Source organism: Salvia miltiorrhiza, chromosome 6, assembly GCF_028751815.1.
Source record: "Salvia miltiorrhiza cultivar Shanhuang (shh) chromosome 6, IMPLAD_Smil_shh, whole genome shotgun sequence".
Taxonomy (NCBI): Eukaryota; Viridiplantae; Streptophyta; class Magnoliopsida; order Lamiales; family Lamiaceae; genus Salvia; species Salvia miltiorrhiza.
The window spans coordinates 12,681,220-12,707,008 of NC_080392.1; the positions used below are offsets into that span (position 1 = coordinate 12,681,220).

The 25,789-nt window shown below is 35.4% G+C and overlaps 1 protein-coding gene and 3 non-coding genes across 5 annotated transcripts; 3 read left to right on the forward strand and 1 right to left on the reverse strand.

Moving 5' to 3' along the window:
* Positions 1-2,737: 2,737 nt before the first annotated feature.
* On the forward strand, positions 2,738-7,821 carry LOC130988747 (uncharacterized). 2 transcript variants are annotated; one of them, XM_057912690.1, is made up of 11 exons: positions 2,738-2,989; positions 3,648-3,774; positions 3,889-4,186; positions 4,573-4,653; positions 5,111-5,515; positions 5,657-5,795; positions 5,867-6,029; positions 6,112-6,240; positions 6,458-6,652; positions 7,055-7,177; positions 7,387-7,821. In XM_057912690.1, exons 3-11 carry the CDS (start codon positions 3,913-3,915, stop codon positions 7,498-7,500), a joined length of 1,623 nt encoding a protein of 540 aa, XP_057768673.1. In that variant the 5' UTR covers positions 2,738-2,989; positions 3,648-3,774; positions 3,889-3,912; the 3' UTR covers positions 7,501-7,821. The 2 variants fall into 2 exon arrangements, with proteins under 2 accessions (XP_057768673.1, XP_057768674.1); XM_057912691.1 differs by lacking the exon at positions 3,648-3,774 and having other exon boundaries at positions 2,749-2,989.
* Positions 7,822-13,353: 5,532 nt separating this feature from the next.
* On the forward strand, positions 13,354-13,430 carry LOC130991063 (small nucleolar RNA R12). Its single transcript, XR_009091027.1, has one exon. It is a non-coding gene; the product is annotated as a small nucleolar RNA R12 (small nucleolar RNA).
* Positions 13,431-13,525: 95 nt separating this feature from the next.
* On the forward strand, positions 13,526-13,606 carry LOC130991097 (small nucleolar RNA SNORD24). The gene has a single exon (XR_009091060.1). It is a non-coding gene; the product is annotated as a small nucleolar RNA SNORD24 (small nucleolar RNA).
* Positions 13,607-21,452: 7,846 nt separating this feature from the next.
* On the reverse strand, positions 21,453-21,559 carry LOC130991124 (small nucleolar RNA R71). Its single transcript, XR_009091087.1, has one exon. It is a non-coding gene; the product is annotated as a small nucleolar RNA R71 (small nucleolar RNA).
* Positions 21,560-25,789: the final 4,230 nt, after the last annotated feature.

A 25,789-nucleotide genomic window follows, 5' to 3' on the forward strand; every position in this document is an offset into this window, starting at 1 on the left:
TTTTGAAAATTTCTAGCCTCACGTTTAAAAAATTTCGATGCTACATCAATTTCGATTTAATCGGAATCTTGATTTTAAGTGAATATGGAAAAAAATAAATTAGAATTCACTAATAATTTTTTAATTTATAAATTTACAACTAATTAATTACTAACAGAGCACAACTCAATTAGTAAGACCTTCATTTATCACAAGGAAAATGAGGAACTATTATTGATCCTTGTTACATAAAAACCTTTATCTAATTATTTGATTGATTAGTAAATATACATTAGAATCTCCACAAATTAATAATGTCAGGACCGTGAAATTTTATTGTTTTAAAAAGATATTAATTAAATGTTAAATTAATAAATTATTAATTAAAGAACACATTTTAGATTCAACGAATTCAAATCTAATTACATAGGTATTTGACAAAATTAAATTCAATGTAGGATTTCAACAAAACATTAATGTAATTACATAGAAAAATGTTTTGCAATCTTGCAATTTCATTTTAAATGGACTATGAATGTTCAGCAAGAGACAATTGTCAAGTGTTTCAAAGGATGCAAGAATTTCAAAGAACTTAAATGAAATGGAAGTTAAAAGACCTTTATGAACTCACCACAAGGATTAGTAATCTTGGTTGTTACAATAAAATGGATATCAACCACCTATTAAATTATCCTAGTAATTAATAGTATATCGGAGATTTCAAATTTGTTATAACTAAAATTAAAGTTTCGATCCCAATTTCCTTCACTCATAATGTGATAATAAAAATATAATGTGGGAAAGAAACATACTCCAGTGCTCACATTTTTTCTATGCTTGGCATCAACTTCGATTTTATCCTTTATTTTTATTCTGTAACCCAAGCTGGACATCATCAACAGTCGCCACCAAATAGGTTATAGGCAAAAAATTTATTGTTTGTGACACGTTATGACAATTATCACATAAAAGAAATTAAACCCAAAAAATATTTATATATTGTATCATCATTTTCGTTCGGCACATATGATTTTCCGCTAAAAAAGTTTGTAATGCAAGGCAACCTCATACCCCTGCGGAATGGTGAAATTCCCAACAATTGGAAGATCAATTATCGTCCCCAAAATAAAGAGATGCACTCGTGCACGCTCTGGCGCATCGTGCGCACAGGTTGGATTCGACTCGAATTCAGATCCGATCCGATCTGATTCTACCTAAAATCTTATTCCCTCCGTTCCATTGTAAGTGAGACTTTTTTTTTGTGGGCACGGAAATTAAGAAATGTGTATTTTGTGTGTAGGGTGAAAAAGTGAAAAGGTGTTTAAAGAGAAAAGCTTTTACCCAAAAAGGAAAGGTCTCACTTACAGTGGGACGCCCAAAATAGAAAGAGTCTCAGATACAGTGGGACGGATGGAGTACATAGATTTGATCAATTTATTTTTGAATGTATGAATTGTCATTGTTATTCATTAACATCTATCACTTTTATTAAGAACAACCATCACTTGTAATCATAATAATTGTCACTTTTATTTGAAGTAGTTTTGGGTTTATATAGAATAACTGCTACTTTTGCTCATAATAATTGTGGCTTTTACTTTTATTTAGAATGCTCTATTACTTTTGTTAATAACAAACCTCAATTTTATTTGGAACCATTGTGAATTTTATATAATAAATTATGAGTTAAGATTATGGGTCAAATTTTGAATCGAATTCAAGATGAATTTGGGCCGACCCAACCCGCGTGAATAGGAGCTTTTGTCTTAGATTAAAGGGTTAATTGCCCATAAAATACCAAACTTTCATCCAATTCTGGTTTTGCATACAAACTTTAAAATGTGGCATGATAATTACTAAACTTTTGATTTCATCTGATTTTGCTACTAATCTAAATTCTGGCCAAATTTCGTCCAAATTCCATGCTAATATTTGACGTGTCGTATTTATTCTTGTGTGCCAAGTAGTTCGACTCATTTGCTTTCTTTAAATATTTTATTGCAAATAACACGTACAAATCAAATTAGTCTAATATTGGCATGGAATTTGGACGAAATTTGGCCGGAATTTAGATTAGTAGCAAAATCAGATAAAATCAAAAGTTTAGTAATTATCACGCCACAGTTTAAAGTTTGTATGCAAAATCAGAATATGATGAAAATTTGGTATTTTATGGACAATTAGCCCTAGATTAAACCATGCCAGTCAAATGACATGATTTTAAAAAACCAAACTCTCTTTAGCTCTCTTAGAGCATCCACAATGCTTGCACCCATAGTGGGTGCAATAGACATGGTCCCACTTCTATTGCACCCACTCCAACAATGGCATTGCACCCACTTATTTTAATTCGAATTTTTTTTTATTACGGAAATGGGCGCGTGCTTTTCACCCATTTCCTTCGCTCCAGCCATCAGCCGAGTGCGTTCCATCGCCCCTGCGCCATTGCACCCGGGTGCAACAACCGTGGCGGGTGCGATAGGCCGGGTTCAATCCGGCCTTCGCACCCCACGTTGTTGATGCTCTTACTACACATATATACACTAGTACTGTAGTACACCCGGTTAACAATCAACAAAAAACTATATTAGGACTAAGTCAACAACAAATAAAAAAGATTTTATTTTGACGCAAGCATTGAAATATTATTATACAGTACATCATCAATGGTAGAATTAATGATAACAAACAAAACAACCACTAAATCCGAAATATTGGATAGAACAAAAAGCAATATTTTAGGATTCTAAAGCGGTAATAACATGGATGATTCACCACCTATAATAACAACGAGAAAAAAGGAGGCAACACACCAATTAAACAGACCAAACAACGTTGCTATCTCCCATCTTCCCTTTTCTTCTCTGTATCTTCAACAACTATAGATACAGAAAGGGAAAGAAAAAGGGAAGAAAATAGAGAGGCGAAAGATTCAAGCTTGGAGTTTCTATTTGGATCCCCACATTGCCGGACCCACTTCTCCTTTTCCCCTGGAAAGCCTTTGTTACAGGTTCCACCTCCCTTCCCCCTTCCTTTATCTCTCATTGTGTTTTCTTTGTTTACATGTATTTGTGGTTGAGTTTTCTATGCAAAATTCCTTTTCCTAACGATGATAAGTTGATAACAAATGAGGGTTTTATGAGTTTTTTTTTCTTTTTGTAGTGAGATTCCACATATTTATATTTGAAATGGTATTTATTGATGTTTTGTCTTTTCTGATTCTTGTCAGATATGAGATGAGATTTCACTTTAGCTGTTGTATTTTATTAATGTATGTTTCTGTATATCCTACTTCCAATGTTCTTGAAAATGACGGTTTTGTTTTATTTTATTAATTTATGTTTTGGTTCTTGAATGTTAATCACCATGATGCTTGGATTCATATTAATGAATTTGATCAAGGATAGTAGCATATATGATGTTTGATCTTCTTGTGAGCACTTAGCTATTTATATCAGGTAGTACCGTCAATGAATTATTTTTTACATTGTTTCATATGTTCATTTTCAACTCTCATTCTAGGTAATTAAATGGAGCTGTTTATTATTGTTTCATTTGGTATGCCCATGCTAGTTGGAGATGCTTTGTTGTGTTGGATATGATGTTGGTTGAATTTCTATATTTTTCTGTATTAGGCTCACAATATAGCACTTTTGATGTGTTTGTAGTTCATTAGGGGAAGTGGAGAATGCAATTTATGAATCTTTATTCTGAACTTTAAACCTATAGAAAGGGGAGGACTGCAACTCTGTTGCAGTTATAGGGCGTTTCGTTGTTCATAAACGTCATGCTAAGGTATGTTTATCATATATTATCAATGTGAAAAATTCTTAGGATTTAACAAGTATGATTATGTAATATTGTTCCACAAGATGTATGTAAAGTCAGCAGCAACTTATATTTTTGCAGAGACTTAGAGATTGAATTACTATAATGGGTGCTTGTGTATCATCTCCATATATAGCAACTAAACCATCAAAAAGTAGTAGAGTGAGAAGGTATTATGGCCGCTCCAAAAAGAGACACGTGAAATCGGCTTCAGAGGTGAATAGGAAAAGGAATAGTGATGCAGGAGCTCGAGTGTCTACAGATTTTGCTGTTAGTGAGTTTGTTCACACAACTACCAAATGCAAAAGATCGTCAGTCTCTAATTCCACTTTCCATCTCACTCAGCTGCAGTTCCACCATAGTCAAATTGATGTCAATGGTATGTATATCTTATTCTTCTCTAAGATTGGTTTTTGCCTATGTTGATAAGAATCACACCACAAAAAGGCAAAGGAAACTAAAGAATATTCCCACTTTAGTTTCATACACATCTGAAAATTCTAGTCTCTTTATGTTCTTGTCAGACTTTCTTTCTAATACGTCCCCAAGGGGAAACCAAGCGGTGCGAACTCCTGTCTACGAACAATGAGGTCCAGGGTTCAAACTCCACCGCTCCCCCTCCCCCAAAGTAAAAAAAAAAGGCAGACTTTCTTTCTAATACACGAGTCTAGAAATTACTCCAAAATGTGTGTTGACGAACCTCCATTTCTTGAGGATTACGAGCATGGCTATGTTAAAATGACGCGGTATACTTATATTCTACAGGAATGTATCAGGAAGAATGGTTTGACACGGTCAGCTTATTGGAGTCCGACTCCGATGATGACTTTAGTAGTGTACATGGAGGTAAACAATAAAAAACTTCACTAGTTGTTATTTTTTTAGCATTAACTTATTTGTCTTCTGTATGCAAAGAATTGATTTATTTACAAGATATAGTTGCTATAATCTCTACTGCTATTATCGCAAACCATTCTCTAAATCATTCTACAATGAAAGTTGATGTTTCGATTATCATTCATTTCATTTTCCTATGCAGTCTTAATAGAAATATGTTTGTCATAACAATTTAAAATCATCACTTATCAAGCACATAGAAGACCTGATCGAAATTCTATGAAAACTTATCAGCTGCTAAAGGGTTGTTTGTATAAACTATTTCAGACGTAGAATGTCATCAATAACATTGATTATATGTAAAACCTATATATGATTGTATTTCATGCGAGTCGAAATAACTAGTTCTCATTGCAAACCTTGGATTAGCACCACTAGTTTATATATCGACTTTCTTCTTCTGTAGATTATGCCCCATATACAAACGGGCAAGTTCTGCACTACGAAGTAGATAGCAAGAGTAATTTCAAAGAGTTGTTCTCAAGCAAAGATGGATTAATGCTAATAGATACCCAAAGGAAAGAGCTTCCTTGCTTAGTGAACAGTGAAGATACTGGTGCCGTGAAGACACTAAAACTAGATCGGGCCTACTTAAGTTTTAACAACGTGAAAGTTGACGCAAGTGACCATAATGATAAGGCGTCAGAGACCCTATTGAAGTCTGTCTTGCCGACATTGGTTCCCACTTTAAGTTTCAACGACAAGATGCACAACTCAGTAAATTCAGGTCCACAATCTCAAAGGAAGTCGGCAACTATTATCAGGCTCTCCATTACAAAGAAGTCCGTTGAGGAAGAAACAAATGAATTTTGTGAGTAACTCTTTTTTAAATTATTACAAAGAAGTTTGTTGAGGAATAAACGAATGAATTTTTTGAGTAGCCCTTTTTAAATTATTATGTGCCTAATGGAAGCAATCATTTCCAACTCCGATTTAACATATGTCAATACAGGTGCATCTGCAACAAAGTATCTCTATCGGCCTAGAACCGGCTTATTAATTCCTTGTTCTCCTGATGGGAAGCCGACTCCTGGAAGTTGGTCCGAGATTTTGCCATCCACGTTTAAGCTCCGTGGACCTAGCTATTTCAAGTACATGCCATCCCTAATACTCGACACATGATTCTGCTTTAGTACTAGTGTCTGATAATGTAGTTATGCAGAGACAAGAAGAAGAATCCTGCACCAGACGTCACTCCTTTCATTCCAATTGGAGTAGATCTTTTTGCCTGCCAGAGAAAGATTAACCACATTGCCAAGCACTTAGAGTTGCCTTCTATAAAATCAGACGGAAGAGTGCCCCCACTGCTAATTGTTAACATTCAGGTGATTGTGTGTGTCTTAAGAATAGATCATAGTAATGTGACTGTCCAACACCGGCTTGATGCATTTGTTTGTATCGTTGCAGCTGCCCACATATGCACCTGCTATGTTTCTTGGTGAAGGGGATGGAGAGGGCTTGAGCCTCGTGCTATATTTTAGGCTCTCGGAGACTTTTGAGACAGACGTATCTCCCCATTTCCAAGAAATGATCAAGGTACTATCATACATTTTTCGAGCTCATGCAACAATCCATTCCATTCTTTATTGATGTGCTCTGTTAATTAAAAACAATTGAATGCAACTTTAGTTATTTCTTTATCGTTTAAAGTGCTTGTAATGATCTCTTCTTACATGTTAGGAATCTTTATAAAGTGCAATGTCCAAATATAATTTCAATTAGAACTTTTCATGTTGAATCTTTTTTGCTGCAGAGATTGATTGAGGATGATAAGGAAGTTGTTAAGGGCTACACAAAAGAATCAACTATTCCATTCAGAGAAAGGCTGAAAATCATGGTTGGGGTGGTTAATCCCGATGACCTCGTCTCAAATAATACCGAGAGAAAACTTCTTAATGCGTACAATGAAAAGCCGGTTCTTTCTCGTCCTCAGCACAGCTTCTATGAGGTGAGGGATGGATTGCATTGGTGTGATAATATCTCATTCGTTTCATAATACCTACTCCCTCCGTCCCCCAAACATCTTCCTAAGGGAGGGTGACATGGGTTTTAATAAAAGTTAATTGTGTATTTGATGAGTGGAGAATGAGTCCCACAAAAAGTGAAGATTGTAAGAGTAATAGTGAATGCAATTATTTTCAAAAATAGATTAGGAAGATGTTTTTGGGGACGACCCAAAATAGAAGAGAGGAAGATGTTTGAGGTACAGATGGAGTATTTTGTTTTGTTTTTTGTTTTTCTTTTCTTTTTCTTTCTTTTAATTGTTATGACAATTCTAGTGTTGTTTTTTTCATTTCGTAGTTGCATAATACAATGGTCTCATACTACAAATCTTGATTTTTTTACACAGGGTCCCAACTACTTCGAGATTGATCTTGACATTCATCACTTCAGCTTCATAGCAAGGAAGGGACTTGATGCATTCCGCGAGCGGTTAGGCAATGGAATACTGGATCTTGGATTGACAATTCAGGTTCGTTAGAATTCAAAGAAAATCTACATTCATTCAAATATGATCAGAATCACTTGAGTTTGGCACGGGAGAAGTGCCTAGATATGCATGAGTTCTTGACTCGAAGGATGACCTACACAAGCTTACACACTTGTGGGCACTAATTGTATTTAAATTGGTATTCAAGCTAAGTAAACTAAGTGACTCTGAAATTGTGCTATCGCAAACAGGCTCAGAAACCAGAAGAGCTGCCGGAGCAAGTCCTTGGCTGTGTGAGATTGAACAAGATTAGCTTCGTTAACAATGGCCAAATACCAACAATCGTGAGGCTAGATGATGATTGAGTCTAGCGTGCACTTTTCATAACACACAAGAAAACGGAAATGGTTTACTGATGTGGTACTACTGTTGGAGGTCCAAGCAATCCCATGATCAAGTTTGATGATGTAAAATTATGTATCAATTGCATTACCAGAAATGATGTTTCAATAGAGATTGAATGAAATAACTTTCCAATGTTTGAATTTTCAATGTGACATTTACGTAGAAAGTCATGGCTTCCGAAGACAAAAATATTGTCTCGGAAATTTCTTTCTATCATCTGTTGTAAGCATATTTTTGTATTGTGTCACTTTTTCATAAGTAGAATTTTCTTAACTTCATTATTTTTGAAATCTTTATATGCCGATGTGGACTAATAATACACTTGATTTCCACTATATAAGGTAATGAATATATCTTATATACTCTCTCCGTTCACAAAAAATAGTATATTTTTGATATTTTGAGATGTTCACAAAAATTAGTTTTTTTCATTTCTAGACAATATTCAACGACTTATTATCCTCAACACATCTACATATTTATACTTTTTACCACATGGTGAAACCATTTCTCCACTTACAATATAATTAATTATTATTGTTAATATTATCTTTTAAGTGTGACACTCAGGGTGGTCCCATCAGTAATTTTTTGTAGAAACAACTACGATCTTCAACCCCACACATTATATGGAATCTGATTAGGCTTTAGGTACAAATTCAATTGTTGTAGAAAGAAGTCAGTTTCTAAAAAACGTGTGCATGAAAATGTTAAGCATTTAGAGGCGCATAGTCTGCTATTAGTGTGTACAGCGCACACGTGCGTGACTGCGGGCCCATGTGCCTATTAATTTCTTTTCGTCTGAAGAGAACAATTAATTCTTTTTTGAAGAGATAGTATGCTGAATGATTTTTTTTTGGTTTAATAAATATTGATGAATCGTTTCTTTCTCAACTTTTTGGTTTTCCAAATAACCATTAAAAAAATGACAAATGACTATTTTCAAAAAAAATTATTATTTAATAAATGGTTATTTGAGAAATAACAGTTATGCTTTCGCAAACCAAGGAACATAACCAACGATCCAAGAACGAAGAATTAAAGAAAAAGCACACACATGTTTATAGTGAGATTTGAATTACAAAAAAGAAACTAACAACACACTATTTACGTGGTTTGATAACAAAGGATCTACATCCATAGAAGAACAGCTGAAAGTATTTCACTATGAATCACGATTAAGATATAGAATACAATCAAGAGCAAGAAATCATAGCTCACATGTCTAACTTCTAAGACTACTATTTTTCAGGCTTCTTTTCACTATTTTCTTCTACAAATTCTATATCAAATTTGTTGATCTAGGTAGCACTTATAAGTATATTTACACAGCTCTAGCCCTTCAATCCGCAGAAGAAATCTGAGCACAATCTGATCATCTTTGCACTTAACTCTCCCAGATTTCCTGAAATTTCTTAGAAGCCCTCAAGCATGCATGCACTCATGCAGTCATATTTTTCCAATTCTCTACCTTGACTGCATAGTGATATACACCAAATTGATCTTCAATCTTAACATAACATCTACTGAGCAAGAGTGCTCTTCTTCAGAGAGCAAACTTGAATCAAATTGAGGCAATGTTTGAATTTGCTTACATGTCTTAGTGGGAATTCACTTTCTCTCCAAGTATTCAAGCACTTTTCAAATCTTTGAAGCGTTCTTAAGCATTCAAGGCATTCTTCAAGTTATCAAAAACTTTCTTCGAATCTTCAAGAGCGTTTTCCATATCAAAAGGCATTCTTCGTGCAGATCAACACGTTTTTCACTAGAATTAATTAAGCATTTGATTCAGAAACAAGACGATAGTCATCTGAATCATCGCTATCAAATTTATATACCAATTCTGAGAGATTAAGGAAGAATAAAATTTTCAAAATCTCGAAGAACATTCAATGATCATGCAAGAACCAAATTGTTGGGAACTTAATGAAATATCATAGCCCTTGTTTTGATGATACCAAAATATTTAGGTTTTCCTTGTAATAGACTAGAACCTTTCGAACTCAAGTGTTGGAGTTCACCTTCTAGTTTAGTTAGTGTTCTGAAGACTGAAGACTGAAGACCAGAGAAATGAAGAATGAAGAACAAAGGACTAAAGACTGAAGACTGAAGAACTAGACTGTTGTTCGCGATTAAAGGCAGAGTCAAATACTGATATTTGACTAAACGAGTTTCTCAACTGAAGAATCAGTTATGACTGATTCATTAATGCAAACCACGTGAATTTAGCAGACTGATACTAATGTCAAGTATCAGTTAGACTTCTTCCTCAGATTGATTCTCTAGAAGTTAAAAGGAAGCCACACATCGTCCTTTCTCTGCAGAGCATTCCTTTTTGGTGATTACCTTTTCAGATACGTCTTATCTCCTGCACTTGAGTAGCCGTTTCTCACCAAACAAGGAACCTCGAAGATTGAAGCCTCAGCCAAGTTTTAATTTATTTTCAACGGATGAATTCTTGAAGACCATCTTCGCCAACGGATCTATTCAAGACCTTTCCTATAAATAGAGCTCGAGGAACACTTCAATCTTCACCGATTCAAATACACAAGCTGAAACGTTGTCGAAATCGCCACTCAGCCAATCAAAGCCTTCCAAAGGTTGAATCGAAGAAGAGAATCCTAAAGCCAAAATCAGTCTACTACTGATTACATATATTTTCTTAAAACCTTAGGCAAATATTGTTTATCCAAAGCCTAAGTTACCGATTACAGAGAGCCTGTTCTCTGAGATCTAGTTGGTAGTTTTCGAACCTCCTTTATACTGACCGAAAAGAGAGTTTGAGTCGAGAGGAGTTCAGATCAGTGTTCTGACTCCAAGAGATCTTAGCAGTCGCAGAAAAGACATTGTTGTGTCTTAGCGAGCTAAGAGTGTTTGAGAAATCCAACCCAATGTGTTGGTACTGAAAATCTGATTTTGAGTTGTAAGGTTTGCTATGCACTCGTAAGCACAAGCCCAGAGTGTTTGTCAGTGTGATCAACTGACCGTGGATGTAGGAATTGGATTCCAAACCACGTAAAAATCCCTTTATAATTTATTGCTTTCAGTTCTTACTTTCTTATCTGTGCACAAACTCTTTGTTAACTGAAACTGATTAATTGCAAAGTGAAACTAAAATCTTGACAACGTGTTAATCACAAAGGCTATTTCAAAAAGAATTATTTTTCGCTGCCAGTGTTATAACTCTAACTGATAAATCTTCGGATAGTCAGTAAGATTCATAACACTTCTCTGTTTTATAACTAAAACTGAAGCCTCGCTCTTATCAGTTAAAGTCTTACACTTAACTGATATCTCTTTACTGAAGAGAGATTCAGTATCAGTCTTCAACCTTTGGAATCAAAGTTTTCCTTAACGCTTTCAATAGTCAAAAGGTTGTGTTTGTTTTGAAAAATAGCGTGTATTCCCTCCCCATACACCTATTCTAGACCTTCCGGGACCTAATACAAATTGAAGAGAAGAATTAGATGATAAAGTAGAGATTGTATTCGCATCAAACATGTATTAATTTCAATCTAAATTTATTGAATTTGTATGCAATTCCGTGTTTGTTAATTTAAATACGAAATTTGTTGTTACAATATTAACGTGTTTGAAAGATCTCATCTTTTCAATTACCTCGCTAGAGGTATCACTCCACTTGCACATTATGTCATACAAGGAAAATAGTATAATATTGTGGACTATTATTTAGCTGATGAAATATATTTGAAGTGATACATACTAATACAAACTGTTGGAAAAATTATATGTTTTGATGGAATGTCAAAATCCAACGCTGTAGAGCACGAGGACTTTGTTGTACCCAATGCTAAGCTGATGGAAGCATTAGTTTAACCTATCATACTAAAGGACAACATGATGATCCATGCTTAGATTCTTTCATGTCATGCCTATCATTTGGTCAAAAGGCTCAAACCAAAGTTAGCCCCTAAAGCGTATACTTTTTCGAACATTAAATGTCTCTGAACATGCATTAAATGTGAATCTCGCTTTTCAGAAGAAAGTACAAGGATGACTGCTAGACGTTAGCATCAAGTACGGATGTGTATATTTTTCAACTCAGTCATTCCTTGCAACAATAGGAAGAATTCAAAGAGAAACATATCAAACTTTGAAGAAGGTTCTGTCCAACGACTAGATTCATTCTCCGGTCTATATATATACATTAGAAGAAACAGAAGCGTGGTGGTGATGATGGTGTAAAACATGAAGTTGTTGTATATTGATAGAATACATTCTTAGAAACAAGCAACCTTCAGGAATAGGAACTAGATCTTCATTGTAAATTCCAAGTGAATAACTTGTGAGTATATTTTTAGTTCTTAGACTAGGCGTTTTAAATGTAAACATCTTAAGTCTAGCATTGAACACATTGATCTCATAAACTGTTCTTCATTGTAACAGTGTATTCACTTAGTTGGATAAACATCTTAAGTCTAACATTGAACACATTGATCTCATAAACCCCTCACAAAGATTTTAAGACAAAAATTAATATATAATATATATATATATATATATATATATATATATGTGTGTGTGTGTGTGTATTGTTATAAAAAATAATACTCCCTCCGTCCCTAAAATAACTTCCTCTTTTTCCATTTTGGGACGTCCCCCAAATAACTTCCTCTTTCTTTCTTTCCATTTTTGGAAACCTACCCCACCACTAATAATACTTTATTTATTCTTACTTTTCACTTTTCACCACTCCCAATACTAATTATAACACTTTTCACAACTTCCAATAATAATTATATCACTTTTTCTCCATTATCAATACACTTTATAATTTTTTATTAAAACCCGTGCCGTCCCCAAAGAGGAAGCCATTTCAGGGACGGAGGGAGTAATTATAATAGTGAAGTGATTGAATAATTAAATATGAGATAACGTTATAATAAAGAAAATATGAAATAATAAAAAAAAATAATGATTAATGGGTGCTCTTATTAGTTTTTTTTTTTGGAGGCTGGATGCTCTTAGTTTCCGCACGGGACGGGACACAAAAGAAAAGAAGTGAGGGGTAAAGAAGGAATTTCCATGAGAGGAGAGCTTAGCCCTAAGTTGTGGAGCAGATATAAAAGAGGGGAGAAGATATGCAATGGCAAGCAAAGCAGCGCCGTAGGCCGAGCGCTTCCCCCGGGAAAGAAGGGGTGGCGTGGTATTCCACGAGAGAGGTTTTACGTGGCGCACGCTAGTGTGATCGGCGCACACTAAAGGGGCTCCTTGGCCGCTTTGCTGTTCTACTTTATGCAGCCAACAGCGAGGGGATCGCCCTACATTTCTCATTTTTGCTACTGCCACTTTTACAGAATTCGATTTCCTCGTTACTTCTGAAGAATCCTTTACCGATTTCCATATTTTTATCATTAAAAAAAAAAAAATCGGTAAGAAAACTTGTGGAGATTTCGACTCTAAACTTCTCTGCTTTTGCGATTAGTTTACGGAGTCATTTTGTTAGAAAATTTCATCTGTATTATTTTCAATTCACTTTTTTTCCCTTGACTTATCTTTCAGCCATTGAAACTTTTGCCCTAGCTTTTACTTCTACACATCTCTATGGTTCTTGCACTTTAATTCCATTAAAATGAAATGCATAAAAATGAATAAAATTAGTTATATATAATAACCATTGCGAATTAGCACTTTCTGTTTTCTTTGTTTGGTGTATATTACTATTGTATACAGATAATAATTAACTTCAAATTTCATGTTAATGACAATTTATTTTTTTCTTTTTTCAATCCCTTCTTTTGGAAAGGGTTGAATCAATGGGTTTATCATTTGAAACTTATTTTCGATGATGCATTTGGATGATGAAAAAATCAGACGGATTCCCAATGAGATTTCGATCTGTGATCACTACCAGCTACTTCTGACTTATCTTGTCATCGTCTTTCTTGTGTTAATTTTTTCTACTATTTGACTAATCAATAATTTGCTTTGTGTTTATTTTTAGTTTTTTTTTAAAAATCGGTTAGCCAATGATGCAGATAATATTTGCTACTCTTGATGGGATTCCCATCTGATGATTCTTTATCCACCAAGATCTCTGAGGCCTATTCTTTTCATAAAATTTTGAAACTATTAAAGATTTTGTACACAAATCAGGTTTCTTTTGGATTTGGTTTTAGCGAACATTATTTGAAATGTGAAATGGAGGACCTGTGTTGCCTTTGTGTATTTCTTTAGGGCATCCACAACACTTTTTATCTCATTTCTAGGTATCAATTTTGTCACATCCACATCCATTACTGCGTGTATCCAAGTTGAAATCAAAATGCAATTCTGGGCACTGCTTCCCATATTTCATTCAAAATATCATAATTCTTCTAAAGAAAATCAATATTGCTAACATAATATCCGGTCGTATAAAAAAATAAAAAGTAACTGGCGATGGAGGGAATAATTAACTTAGCATTTTAATTGATACATTTTTTTTAAAAAATGTTCATTTCGTCTATGAAAAAGAGTATCACTTCACTTGCCCCTTTTTATTTCACGAAAAATGGTTCTTAAAAAATATTTGTTTGTCATTTTGAAATGTTTATAAAAGTTACTCCTTATATTTATAGAAAATATTTGTTTTTGTCATTTTGAAATGTTCATAAAAGTTAATTCTTTTTTTTATCTTTGGAAATTTTCTATTACTTGGTGAATTTTTTTATTAACAATATAATAAATTTTCATTAATTAAAATTTGTGTTGTTCCTTTGTAGTATTATTTTTTTTGAACGGATGGAGTATTTAACTATAAATAAATTGTACTTTTATATTATTTTTTAACTAATGTAATTTTTTTGTACTAACAATATTCCTACAAATTGTACTTTTATCTTATTTATAACAACTAGCGTCAAACTCGTTGAAATTCGACGGGAATTATTTTATGTCATCATTTATAATTATTTTATGTTATTTTTATTACTATAGCATATTGTTTTTGTCATTTTGAAATGGATTTGAATTGTGTAACATCCATAATAGCTCCTTGTTGTTTATTGTGCTTTAATCCTCCATATGTATGAGAGTTGCCTATAAATAGGCGTCCAGAGCATAGCATTCCACACGTGAAAATTTTGCAATTTTACTCTCATTCTTTGCATAAAACGCTCAGTTCTTGATCATATTCCGTTCGCCGGAGTTCGTCGGATTGTGGTGCTACATCCTACAAGACGTTGTCATTTTACCTTTGGGGAAGATTCGCCAACATCGAGAGTACTCCCGGGGCGATAATCTTATTGCGGGAAGAGTTTCATCTCGACTCGGCGTTCTTTCTTGTTCGCTTGTTTTTTGTCCAGATCAAGCGCGCAGAGCCAGAGCAGACAACTCCAGAGCAGAGCTGACCTCCAGAGCAGAGTCGACTTCCAGAGCAGAGTCGACTTCCAGAGCAGAGCTGACCGCCAGAGCCAGAGCTGACTTCCAGAGTAGAGCAGCGAGTCCAGAGCAGACCAGCAGGTCTAGAGCAGACCTGTGACCTGTTCGACAGAGCCAGAGCAGCGAGCCCTGTTACTTACAAATACCACATCTGAATTTTGAACATCATCTTGTATGGAGCTTGAAGATTATAACTTACTTGTGAGTATCATTTTATCTAAAATTTGTGAAACTATAATTAAGTTATAAGAATAATCTCGTCTCAAACTTTAAACAACATCGTCAAATTTGAAATCATATTCAATTATATATATATATATAGTTAATTATTTAAGTAAATACATCTATATATAAATGTATTATATATATACATATTAATTTGTGAGTATGATGTGATGAACTTAAATTAATATTATATAATAAAATAAAATACAAATATAAATCTTTTTTAGATATGAAAATGGATTAAAAATTTAGAAAAAAAATAAGAATGAATGAAAATTGAAGAAAATTAAAATAGAGTGATTATACGGCGCCACGTAGGATATCATTTATTTTGCTATTATATATAGATAGATTGGGCATAGGCATGTATTTTATTTATTTATAACATTTAGTTAAAGAATATCTTTTCTAAAAAATGAATTGACATTTGAAGTTGGTATGAGGTTGGGAGGGATTTCAGGCGTTTGAAAACAGACGAATTGATCCTCGAAGTGCTAATGTGTTTTAATTTGGCTGAGTTTCGATAATCAAATGGATATGTAGGATTTATAATTAAATGGATATGTTGGATTTAGTACAGACTTTTTCTAATAGTTTTATACAATTATTTAATAGTAGAATTTATCTATAAATTTATATGATTATTTAATAGTTTTTAAATGTAAAAATTGATTACAAATGTATAAATATGAATGAGAATTGAGGAAAATTAGAATGAAGTGATTATACGATGCCACGTAGGATATGATTTATTTTGATATAATGTAAAAATTGATTAGAAATATATAAATAATTATGAATGAATGAGAATTGAGAAAAATTAGAATAGAGTGATTATACGATGCCACGTAGGATAAGATTTATTTTGCTATTATATATGTAGGATTTTAATTAAAACTCAACTCTTTTTTGTCGGGATAGATAGTACTCCCTCTGTCCACGAAAAAGTGCCCTATTTACCCATTTTTTTTTGTCCACGAAAAAGTGCCATATTTACCTTTTTGTACATTCATACCCTTTACTTTTCAATTTATTTACAACTTATGTCATTAATAAATCCACACTTTTATTTAATCTATGCAATTAACCCACACAATTAACTCACTAATTAAAACTACGAAACCAACTCCCCCACGCCTTATCAATCCCATTTATTTATTTATTTTCTTAATTTTCAGTTTATTTATTTATTTTCTTAATTTTCAGTTTATTTATTTATTTATTTTCTGAATTTCAAGTTTATTTATTTATTTATTTATTTTTGAATTTTTAGTTTATTTATTTCCAGTTTATTTAATTATTTATTTATTTATTTCCAGTTTATTTATTTATTTTCTGAATTTTCAGTTTATTTATTTTCCATTTTATTCATATATTTATTTTCTGAATTTTCAGTTTATTTATTTATTTATTTTCTGAATTTCAAGTTTATTTATTTATTTAATTTTGAATTTTCAGTTTATTTATTTTCTAGTTTATTTATTTCCAGTTTATTTACTTATTTATTTATTTATTTCCAGTTTATTTATTTTCCAGTTTATTTATTTATTTATTTATTTATTTTCTGAATTTTCAGTTTATTTATTTATTTATTTTCTGAATTTCAAGTTTATTTATTTTTGAATTTTCAGTTTATTTATTTATTTATTTTCGAATTTTCAGTTTATTTATTTTCCAGTTTATTTTTTTTTCTGAATTTTCAGTTAATTTATTTCCAGTTTATTTTTTTATTTATTTATTTATTTCCATTTTATTTATTTATTTTCTGAATTTCAAGTTTAGTTATTTATTTATTTTTGAATTTTCAGTTTATTTATTTTCCAGTTTATTTATTTATTTCCATTTTATTTATTTATTTTCTGAATTTCAAGTTTAGTTATTTATTTATTTTCTCAATTTTCAGTTTATTTATTTATTTATTTTCGAATTTTCAATTTATTTATTTTCTGAAAATTTTATTTCCAATTTATTTATTTTCCATTTTTTATGTATTTATTTATTTATTTATTTATTTTCTGAATTTCAAGTTCATTTATTTATTGAATCGGCACTTTTGTTTAATGTTTTCTCATTTAAATGCTTTCATTTAATTCACCTAATAAAATAATGCCAAATAGTTAGTGCAAGATTAGTAAAAGTAACCACAATACATTAACACTACCCTTTTAGTCTTTTACACCACCTTTACACCACCTTTTTCAGCTTTCTTAAAACACGTGCCAACACCCAAATGGGGCACTTTTTCGTGGACGGAGGGAGTATTAATTTTTAACATCACCAAACAATTTTCAATTTATTATAATTCAATGTATAACAATATTTTTAGTGGAAGACAAATTGGACAATTTGTTTTTGAAAAAGGAAAGAAAACTAGTTAGAAATCTGAAGAGGAGATTTCCAAAATCAATTATTTATGTTTTCTAGTTATTTGAATTTAAAATAATTAAACAAAAAGAGGAGAGCTTAGGCCATCCACAGCGCAGAGGGCGAATGACGGGTCGATCCGGGGTGAAGAAGACGCCGCCGCACTGGAGACTCGTCCTGGCTCGAAGGGGTGGCGAAGCGAAGACCCGGGGCGAGAGGCGGAAGTGTATGACGCGTCCGGCGGACGCGCCTATTAAAAAAAAAATATTTAATTCGATTGTTTTTGAATTTTTTGACCGTTTGTAAATTTTTTTTTTAATAAAATGACCGTTGAATCAAACGACCGAATTCCTCTTTTTCATTTTGTTTCCCTTTTATCTATATATATCACCACTCTTCTTCATTCATTTCACATCTCCACATCAAAAAATCATCTCCACATCAAAAAAATTTCTAAAAAAAATGTCTTCCTCCTCATCAAGCCACGAGGACGAGCGACGTGCTGAAGAATTTTCCAATCTTGTACAACAATTTAACCAAATCGTTCAAGATATTGGTGATCCAGAAGAGCAACCTCGTCGTCGTCGACGAGGTGGGCGGAAGAAGGCTTTCATTCGTCGGGACCGTGAAGCCGGCGCTGTACGTTTGCACGCGGATTACTTTGATGAAAATCCGGTGTACGTGAAGCCGACGAAGCTTCGAGTAGCGCCGCATCTCAACCTCATGTCGGTGCTCCGCCGGATTTTCGTGCATTTGTTGCACGACAAGCATCCATGCGAGACGCGGAGATGCATGCTCGCCTCACTTTGGACTTGAAGGAGCACATTTGGTCTCGTTTTGGTCCGATTGAGCCCTAGAAAATTCTTGTAATTTTTTTTATTATTATTGTCTTTAAATTATGTCTTTAAAATATTGTAATGTAGAATTTTAATTTTAATGAAATTTGAATTTTAAAAATAAAAGTGTAAAAATATGAATTTTGTGGAAATGGAGATTTAAGCACCCACCTAAGACACAATGCATTGGAGAGGGGTGTGTCTTAGGTGGGGCCCACTCCTAAGACACCCCTATAAGCAACAAGCATTGTGGATGCTCTTATGACTATCTAAAAAATGACGAGTTTTTAATAAAATATAAGTGAAGTTGTTAGTGGGGTAAGAGTTTCATTTTAAATGTAAGTTGGGGTGTGTGGATTTCATTACTATAAATAGAAGTAATAAATTTTTTATGGATGAATAGAAAAGAAAATTATTGTAATTTTTTTTGTGATCGAAAATTATTGTAATTTTTTTTGTGAACGAAGCGAGTAATAGGAATAATTCTTCTTAAAGTATTAAAAATTTGAAATAGTAAATAAAAGAAACAAAAAGAGAAGAAATAAAATTGGATGTATATGAATTTAAGCCAATATTGTGAGTTTAAATAGCACAAAATTCCAGGTAATGTTGTTATTATTGGGGTAGTTGTCGAAGTGGTGGAACCCACTTGAGAGTCGAGAGTTGTGCGATTCTTCTTCTTTTCCTTCTTTTCTTTTTATTCTTTGTGGATTAATCGTATTTTATGATTCGAACTTTGGAGTCATTCTCTTGGCCTCAATCTGAAAAGACACTTTCCGAGACTTGGGATAGATATAAGGAGAAATATAGGAAGTGTCCCTATCATAGCTTTAATTAACGAGGGAATGCAGGACAAACAACGCCTTAAGTTTGGGGGGTTGACAAACATGGTTTTCGTACCTCAATTCCACATGATTTGTTGTCATTTCTCTTCATATTTTACTTGCCAATGCGTGTTTGTACCCTAATGTTGAGTTTTATGAAGATTTGATTCTTTGGTGTAGTTATGGAGTGATTTCAGGAAAAATCAAAGATTAATTGGAGGATTTTGAAGACATGAGATTGAAGTACGTCTCGAGAGGAATCCGTGAGCGCAAACGGCGACCAAATCGGAGTTCGGACGAGGGAGAACGGAGCCGAACAAGCAGACTGCGCATAAAGCCCAGGAGCCCGCGGTCCGGGCCGCGGCCACGGGCCCGACCGCGGGCCTCTGTCCAAAATTGCCGAGTAAGCCGCGGTCCGGGCCGCGGCCGCGGGCCCGAACGCGGGCCTCTGCTCCAGAGCAGTCCAGAACGTTTTTTACAGGCACCCGCGGTCCGAGCCGCGGCCGCGGCCCATGACCGCGGCCTCCCCTGCTTCCAGCCGCGTTTTCAACCGCGGTTCATGCCGTGACCGCGGGGAAGAGGCGGGGATCCGCCCTTTGGTGGGCCCAGACGTGATTTTTAGCCCAAAACTCCATTTTTCCCCTTTTTTCTCATATCTTTCATCTTCCCCAACATTCAATACACTCTCCTACCTCTATACCCAAACCCTAGCTTCCATAACTACACTCAACCACCAAGATTTGAAGAAAGCATTGACGATGAGAGAAGATTGAAGCAAGCTTTTCAATAGGATTTGTTCTTTCTTTCTCTCTCTTTCATTTATGTTTCCTTTTATGTTGGGTATGTTGTTGTTGAACATGATAGGCTAAATCCCCCATTGGTTTGGGGGTTAGGCTAGTAGATTATGTAATGGATTGATTATTAAGCTTAATATATGTCTTGATTATTTCCTTGTTATTATCTTTTCAAGCCCTAGTTTTATTCCTTGTATGAAGTGTTGGCCACTCTTTATGCATTTCTAATTTGTAATTTGAATCGGGAGAGGATAATTAAAATAGATTAGGTGTTTGAAACATATCGACTCAATAAACCGGGAGGTTGAGAGTTGGGTGAGAGTTTATCGATCTTAGTGTGCTTTTGGGAGTTATAGGTTAGAAGTTGACCGGGGACGGCAACTATGACCCGTAATCTACCGTTTTAGTCGTCCGGGAGGGGGCTAGAACTAGTTGGGAGATCACTCTAGATAAATAGGAATATCAAGACTAATATTGAGCTAAATTGAAGTCCGTTGCTAATTCATCATGCCTAATCCCTAGACCACCTTCATCACTTAATTAATCCACTTTGTTTGCTTGATTTACTTTGTCTTTGAACTTGTTATTTAGTTAGATAATCAAACCAATCACTCCATTGTTTAGTCTAAATAGCTCTAGCATAATGAATTAGGATAATCACTATATTGAACTACTAATCCTTGTGGGATACGACCTTGCTTCCATATATTACAACTACCCGTATACTTGCGGCGTGGTGAAAATAATAGCGAACAAGTTTTTGGCGCCGTTGCCGGGGATTAGTTTAGTTTTATTGTTTGTGATATTTTGAATCATTGTGCTTAACTACTTTAGACATTTTACTTGCTTTATTTTTTGTTTTCAATTTTAAGATTGTGTCTTGACTCTTTGCTTCTTTTTGGTTGGTAGGTAGTGTATGAACACAAGGTCCAAGGGTGCACCTCTTATACCCATTGACCTTGAGGTTGAAGCATTTTGCCGACACAACAAAGTAAGAGCAAGAAGAGAGAAAAAAATGGAGGGAGACATGACGGGAAATCAAGAATTGATCCTCCAACTCCAAAGACAATTGGAGGCTATGCAAGGGCGTATCAATGAGCAAGAGGCTCAAAGGAATGCACCACCACCACCACCTATTAGCAATATGTTCCAACCCGTGGTCCAACAAGGGGGAGTGCATGCCCCAAGAATCAATGCCAACAATTTTGAACTCAAGGCGAGTCTCATCAACATGGTGCAACAAAATCAATTCGCCGGTCTTTCTCAAGATGACCCGAATGGACATCTCGGCAATTTCTTGGAGATATGCGATACTATCAAGATAAATGGAGTCCCGGAGGATGCCATTCGACTCCGACTCTTTCCCTTCTCACTAAGGGGCATGGCCAAGACATGGTATCAATATTTGGAGATTGGTTCCATCACTACATGGGAGAAAATGGCTCAAAAGTTCCTTATCAAGTTCTTCCCTCCAAGTAAGACAATGAAGATGAAGAAGGACATTGTCCAATTTCATCAATTCGATGGAGAGACCTTCTATGAAGCTTGGGAGAGATTCAAAGAGATGATAAGGAAGTGTCCCAACCATGGTTTGGATCAAAACACCATTATTTGCTCATTCTATATCGGGTGTAGTGGTGAGATGCAAAGAGACATGAATGCATCGGCCAATGGAGCATTGTTGGAGAAAAGCTACGAGGAGGCCGCCCACATCATTGAGAATTTAGCCGCAAATAGCTACCAATTTTCGGGGGAGAGGACTATTTTGAAGAAGGTGGCGGCTACAACAAGCTCGGATCCAATAGCTCTTTTGACGGCTCAATTGACCGCTATGAATAGCAAAATTGATGCTATGTCCACATCAAAGCCGGAGCCTATAGTGGAGGAACGAACCAATATTGAGGATGTGAACTACATTAACAATAATCGAGGCTTTGGAAACTTTCATCCTCAACACCAAGGAGGGTATCAAGGGCAAGGGCAATACAATCAAGGATTTCAAACAAATCGCCACCCAAATCTTGCCTATGGTAATCCCAACAACTTCTTGCAACCACCACCTGGATTTGCGGTAAGCGATGGTATGATCAAGGAAGAGAAGAAACTCAACCTTGAAGAAATTTTAATGAAATTCATGACGGCCACTCAAGCCCACATGACGAGAACCGATGAAAGGTTGGAGGCTCAAGCGACCCAATTGAAAATGCTTGAGATGAAAGTGGGGCAAATTGCCGAATCCTTAAGCAATCAACGGCAACAAGGGCAATTTCCAAGCAACACAATTGTAAACCCTAAGGAGCATTGCAAAGCTATTAACATACTAGGTGAGACAACCTTTGAAGAGTCTAAGATGTGCTTGGGAGATGAGGGCATGGTTGAAATAGAGAAGAGCAATGATGGAGGCATTTCTTCAAAAATGCAAAATGATAAGGAAAAGAAGAAGGAAGTGTACAAAGCTCCACCTCCTTATTGCCCACCAATTCCCTTTCCTCAAAGGCTTCCCAAGAAGAATGTGGAGAGTGAGTTCTCCAAATTCCTTGAAATCTTTCGAAAGGTGAATATCAACATCCCCCTTGTTGAAGCTTTGCAACAAATGCCCAAGTACGCAAAATTTCTCAAGGAAGTTCTATCCAAGAAGAAGAAATTGGAAGAATTTGAGACGGTCAACCTCACCGAAGAATGTTGTGCCGTTCTTCAAAAGAAGCTACCTATCAAGATCAAGGATCCCGGGAGCTTTACTATCCCATGTGATGTTGGAAATGGTCGTTTTGGAAAGGCCTTGTGTGATTTGGGAGCAAGCATAAATTTGATGCCTCTCTCCATCTTCAACAAGCTTGAAATAGGAACCATTAAGCCAACCACGATTGCTTTGCAAATGGCGGATCGTTCCGTTTCATATCCTAAAGGGATAGTGGAGGATGTCTTGGTGAGGGTTGACAAATTCATTTTTCCGGTGGATTTTGTGGTGTTGGATATGGTTGAGGACAAGGATGTACCTTTGATCCTTGGACGTCCATTCTTGGCGACGGGGAGGGCCCTAATTGATGTTGCAAAGGGCAAGCTCACATTGAGAGTGAATGATGAGAGTGTTACCTTCTCAATCCACAAAGCTCCCAAGCACAAAGATGGGGAAGAAAGAATGAAAATGGAGGAATGCAAAATGATGCAAGTGATCGAACCTTGCATCAACTTGAAGGAAAAATTGAAGAAAGAAAAGGGAGAGGAGAAAGCTCCAAGCTTGGAGTTGAAGCTTCTCCCCACACACTTGAAGTATGCATTCTTTGGTGAGAATGAGATACATCCAACGGGGCAAGACCGTGTACTCCAACTCAATGAGTTAGATGAGTATCACGCATTTGAGAAGACAAGCCTCTACAAGGAGAGGACAACAAGTGCCCATGGTAAGATGATGCAAAAACAAGAGTTTGAACCCGGTGATGAAGTTTTCCTCCTTACCTTTCGTCACTCATTACTCCCGGGGAAGCCAAGATCAAAATGGTCGAGTCCATTTATAGTCAACAAGGTCTTCATCAATGGAGCTATGGAATTGAAAAAGAATGATGGAAGAACCTTTGTGGTTGGGAAGGAAAGAATCAAGGCGTATTCACCCTTGGAACCAAAAGTTGAAGTGTTTGTTAGCACCATCCCCGAGCCATGACACCACCATAAAGACGTCGAGCTCACGACGTTAAACTAAGCGCTAGTTGGGAGGCACCCCAACAAGGTACCCTTTAATATTTGCAAGTTCAATAAGCACACACATACATAGATATTTATATATTAATCTATGTATATATTTATATATGTGTGTGGTTTTTTTTTTTTTTTTTTATGTTAGTTTTTTTTTTGTGTCCGAGACAACTTCTCCTTCTCTTTTCCTCCAAACTCATTTCCACTTTGTGTGAAATAAGTTTGGGGGGAGGGGAAAGATGGATTAGTTGTCTCATCTATCTTTTGCTTTACTTGTTTTTGTTTGTTTTAGTTTTATTTTCTTATTTTTGTTATTGTTGAATAAATGAAAGCTTGAGAGTTAGTTGGGTTGATATTTTTGTTTTTGTTTTGCTTGGGATAATTGTAGCAAATTTTGTGACGATGAATTGTTTGTTGTTGGGCTTACAATATGATTGTTGTTTTTGAAAAGAAATTGTGTGTATCACTTGTGGATTATGCATGAAAAGTTTGAACTTGTGACAAGTGAGTTAAATATTTTGCCTCCAAGAACTTGATAATGAGCTTGTAAGATTTGAGCCATTGATTGTCATATTATCACAATCTCATTTCATTCTTGAGTGTAAATCAATTGAACATGCTCGTTAATCTCTAGAACTTGCCATAAGTCCTCTCTAAAAAAATGAAAGTAGATGTGTTATGGATATTGAAGTGATTTAAGGCCATCCTTGCTAGCCACTTGACTTAAATTGTGTCCAAATTCTCATATGATCATAGTTTACCCATTTTGTGCCTTATAACCTTTTTTTGAATGAACCAATGATAAAGGGGTAGAACTTAGAGTGTTAGTGGTTGCTTTGATGAAAAGGTTTGGGAAATGATTGAAATTGCCTATCAAGCTTTGATTGAGTGAAAATCACTAGTCCCCTATGAGCTTAAAAAGAAAAAGAAAGAAAAAAGAAAAGAAAAAGAAATGTTGAATAAAAGAGCATAATGGGGAGTGATTTACCTTTTGAACCATAGCCATGATAGATATCACTAAGGATGAAAAGAAGAAATGTGGGGATATTGGTTATTGATTGATTAGAAAAGAACAATGGTGAATATGACTTATTCAATTTGGGAATTGTATGGGATATGAGTCACTTCGCCTATAAACACCTCACCTCACCAAAGAGCCCTCATTGCAACCTAAAGAAAAGCCCTTGTTGATCATTATTTGTAGCACATTGAAGCATAAAAAGTTAGGACAAATGGCAAGCCTATGGTAGATTGCATGCATTGTTTCAATTCGAGTGCAAACACGTCCATTCTAAACACTTGAGAGTTGAGTGCACCATTGAAACGTTCACCTTGTGAGGATTCAAACTTGGATGCTATAATGTTGAACTCACTATCACTTGTGACTTCTTAGAATGCATTTTGCTTGTGATACACTTTTGAAAGATTTTTGAAATTGTTGAAGCCTTGAAATGACATCAATTCATGCTCACATGTTTGTTTACTTTTATTTCTAGTCTTTTTGTCGTTTGGGGACAAACAACGCCTTAAGTTTGGGGGGTTGACAAACATGGTTTTCGTACCTCAATTCCACATGATTTGTTGTCATTTCTCTTCATATTTTACTTGCCAATGCGTGTTTGTACCCTAATGTTGAGTTTTATGAAGATTTGATTCTTTGGTGTAGTTATGGAGTGATTTCAGGAAAAATCAAAGATTAATTGGAGGATTTTGAAGACATGAGATTGAAGTACGTCTCGAGAGGAATCCGTGAGCGCAAACGGCGACCAAATCGGAGTTCGGACGAGGGAGAACGGAGCCGAACAAGCAGACTGCGCATAAAGCCCAGGAGCCCGCGGTCCGGGCCGCGGCCACGGGCCCGACCGCGGGCCTCTGTCCAAAATTGCCGAGTAAGCCGCGGTCCGGGCCGCGGCCGCGGGCCCGAACGCGGGCCTCTGCTCCAGAGCAGTCCAGAACGTTTTTTACAGGCACCCGCGGTCCGAGCCGCGGCCGCGGCCCATGACCGCGGCCTCCCCTGCTTCCAGCCGCGTTTTCAACCGCGGTTCATGCCGTGACCGCGGGGAAGAGGCGGGGATCCGCCCTTTGGTGGGCCCAGACGTGATTTTTAGCCCAAAACTCCATTTTTCCCCTTTT

What these genes read in the sequence shown, in the direction of transcription:
- LOC130988747 (XM_057912690.1), top strand. Translation starts at nt 3,913, where the DNA reads ATGGGTGCTTGTGTATCATCTCCATATATAGCAACTAAACCATCAAAA. An exon ending in TAGTCAAATTGATGTCAATG is followed by an intron (nt 4,187 to 4,572) that starts GTATGTATATCT and finishes TATATTCTACAG; the next exon opens with GAATGTATCAGGAAGAATGG. An exon ending in ATCTTGGATTGACAATTCAG is followed by an intron (nt 7,178 to 7,386) that starts GTTCGTTAGAAT and finishes TATCGCAAACAG; the next exon opens with GCTCAGAAACCAGAAGAGCT.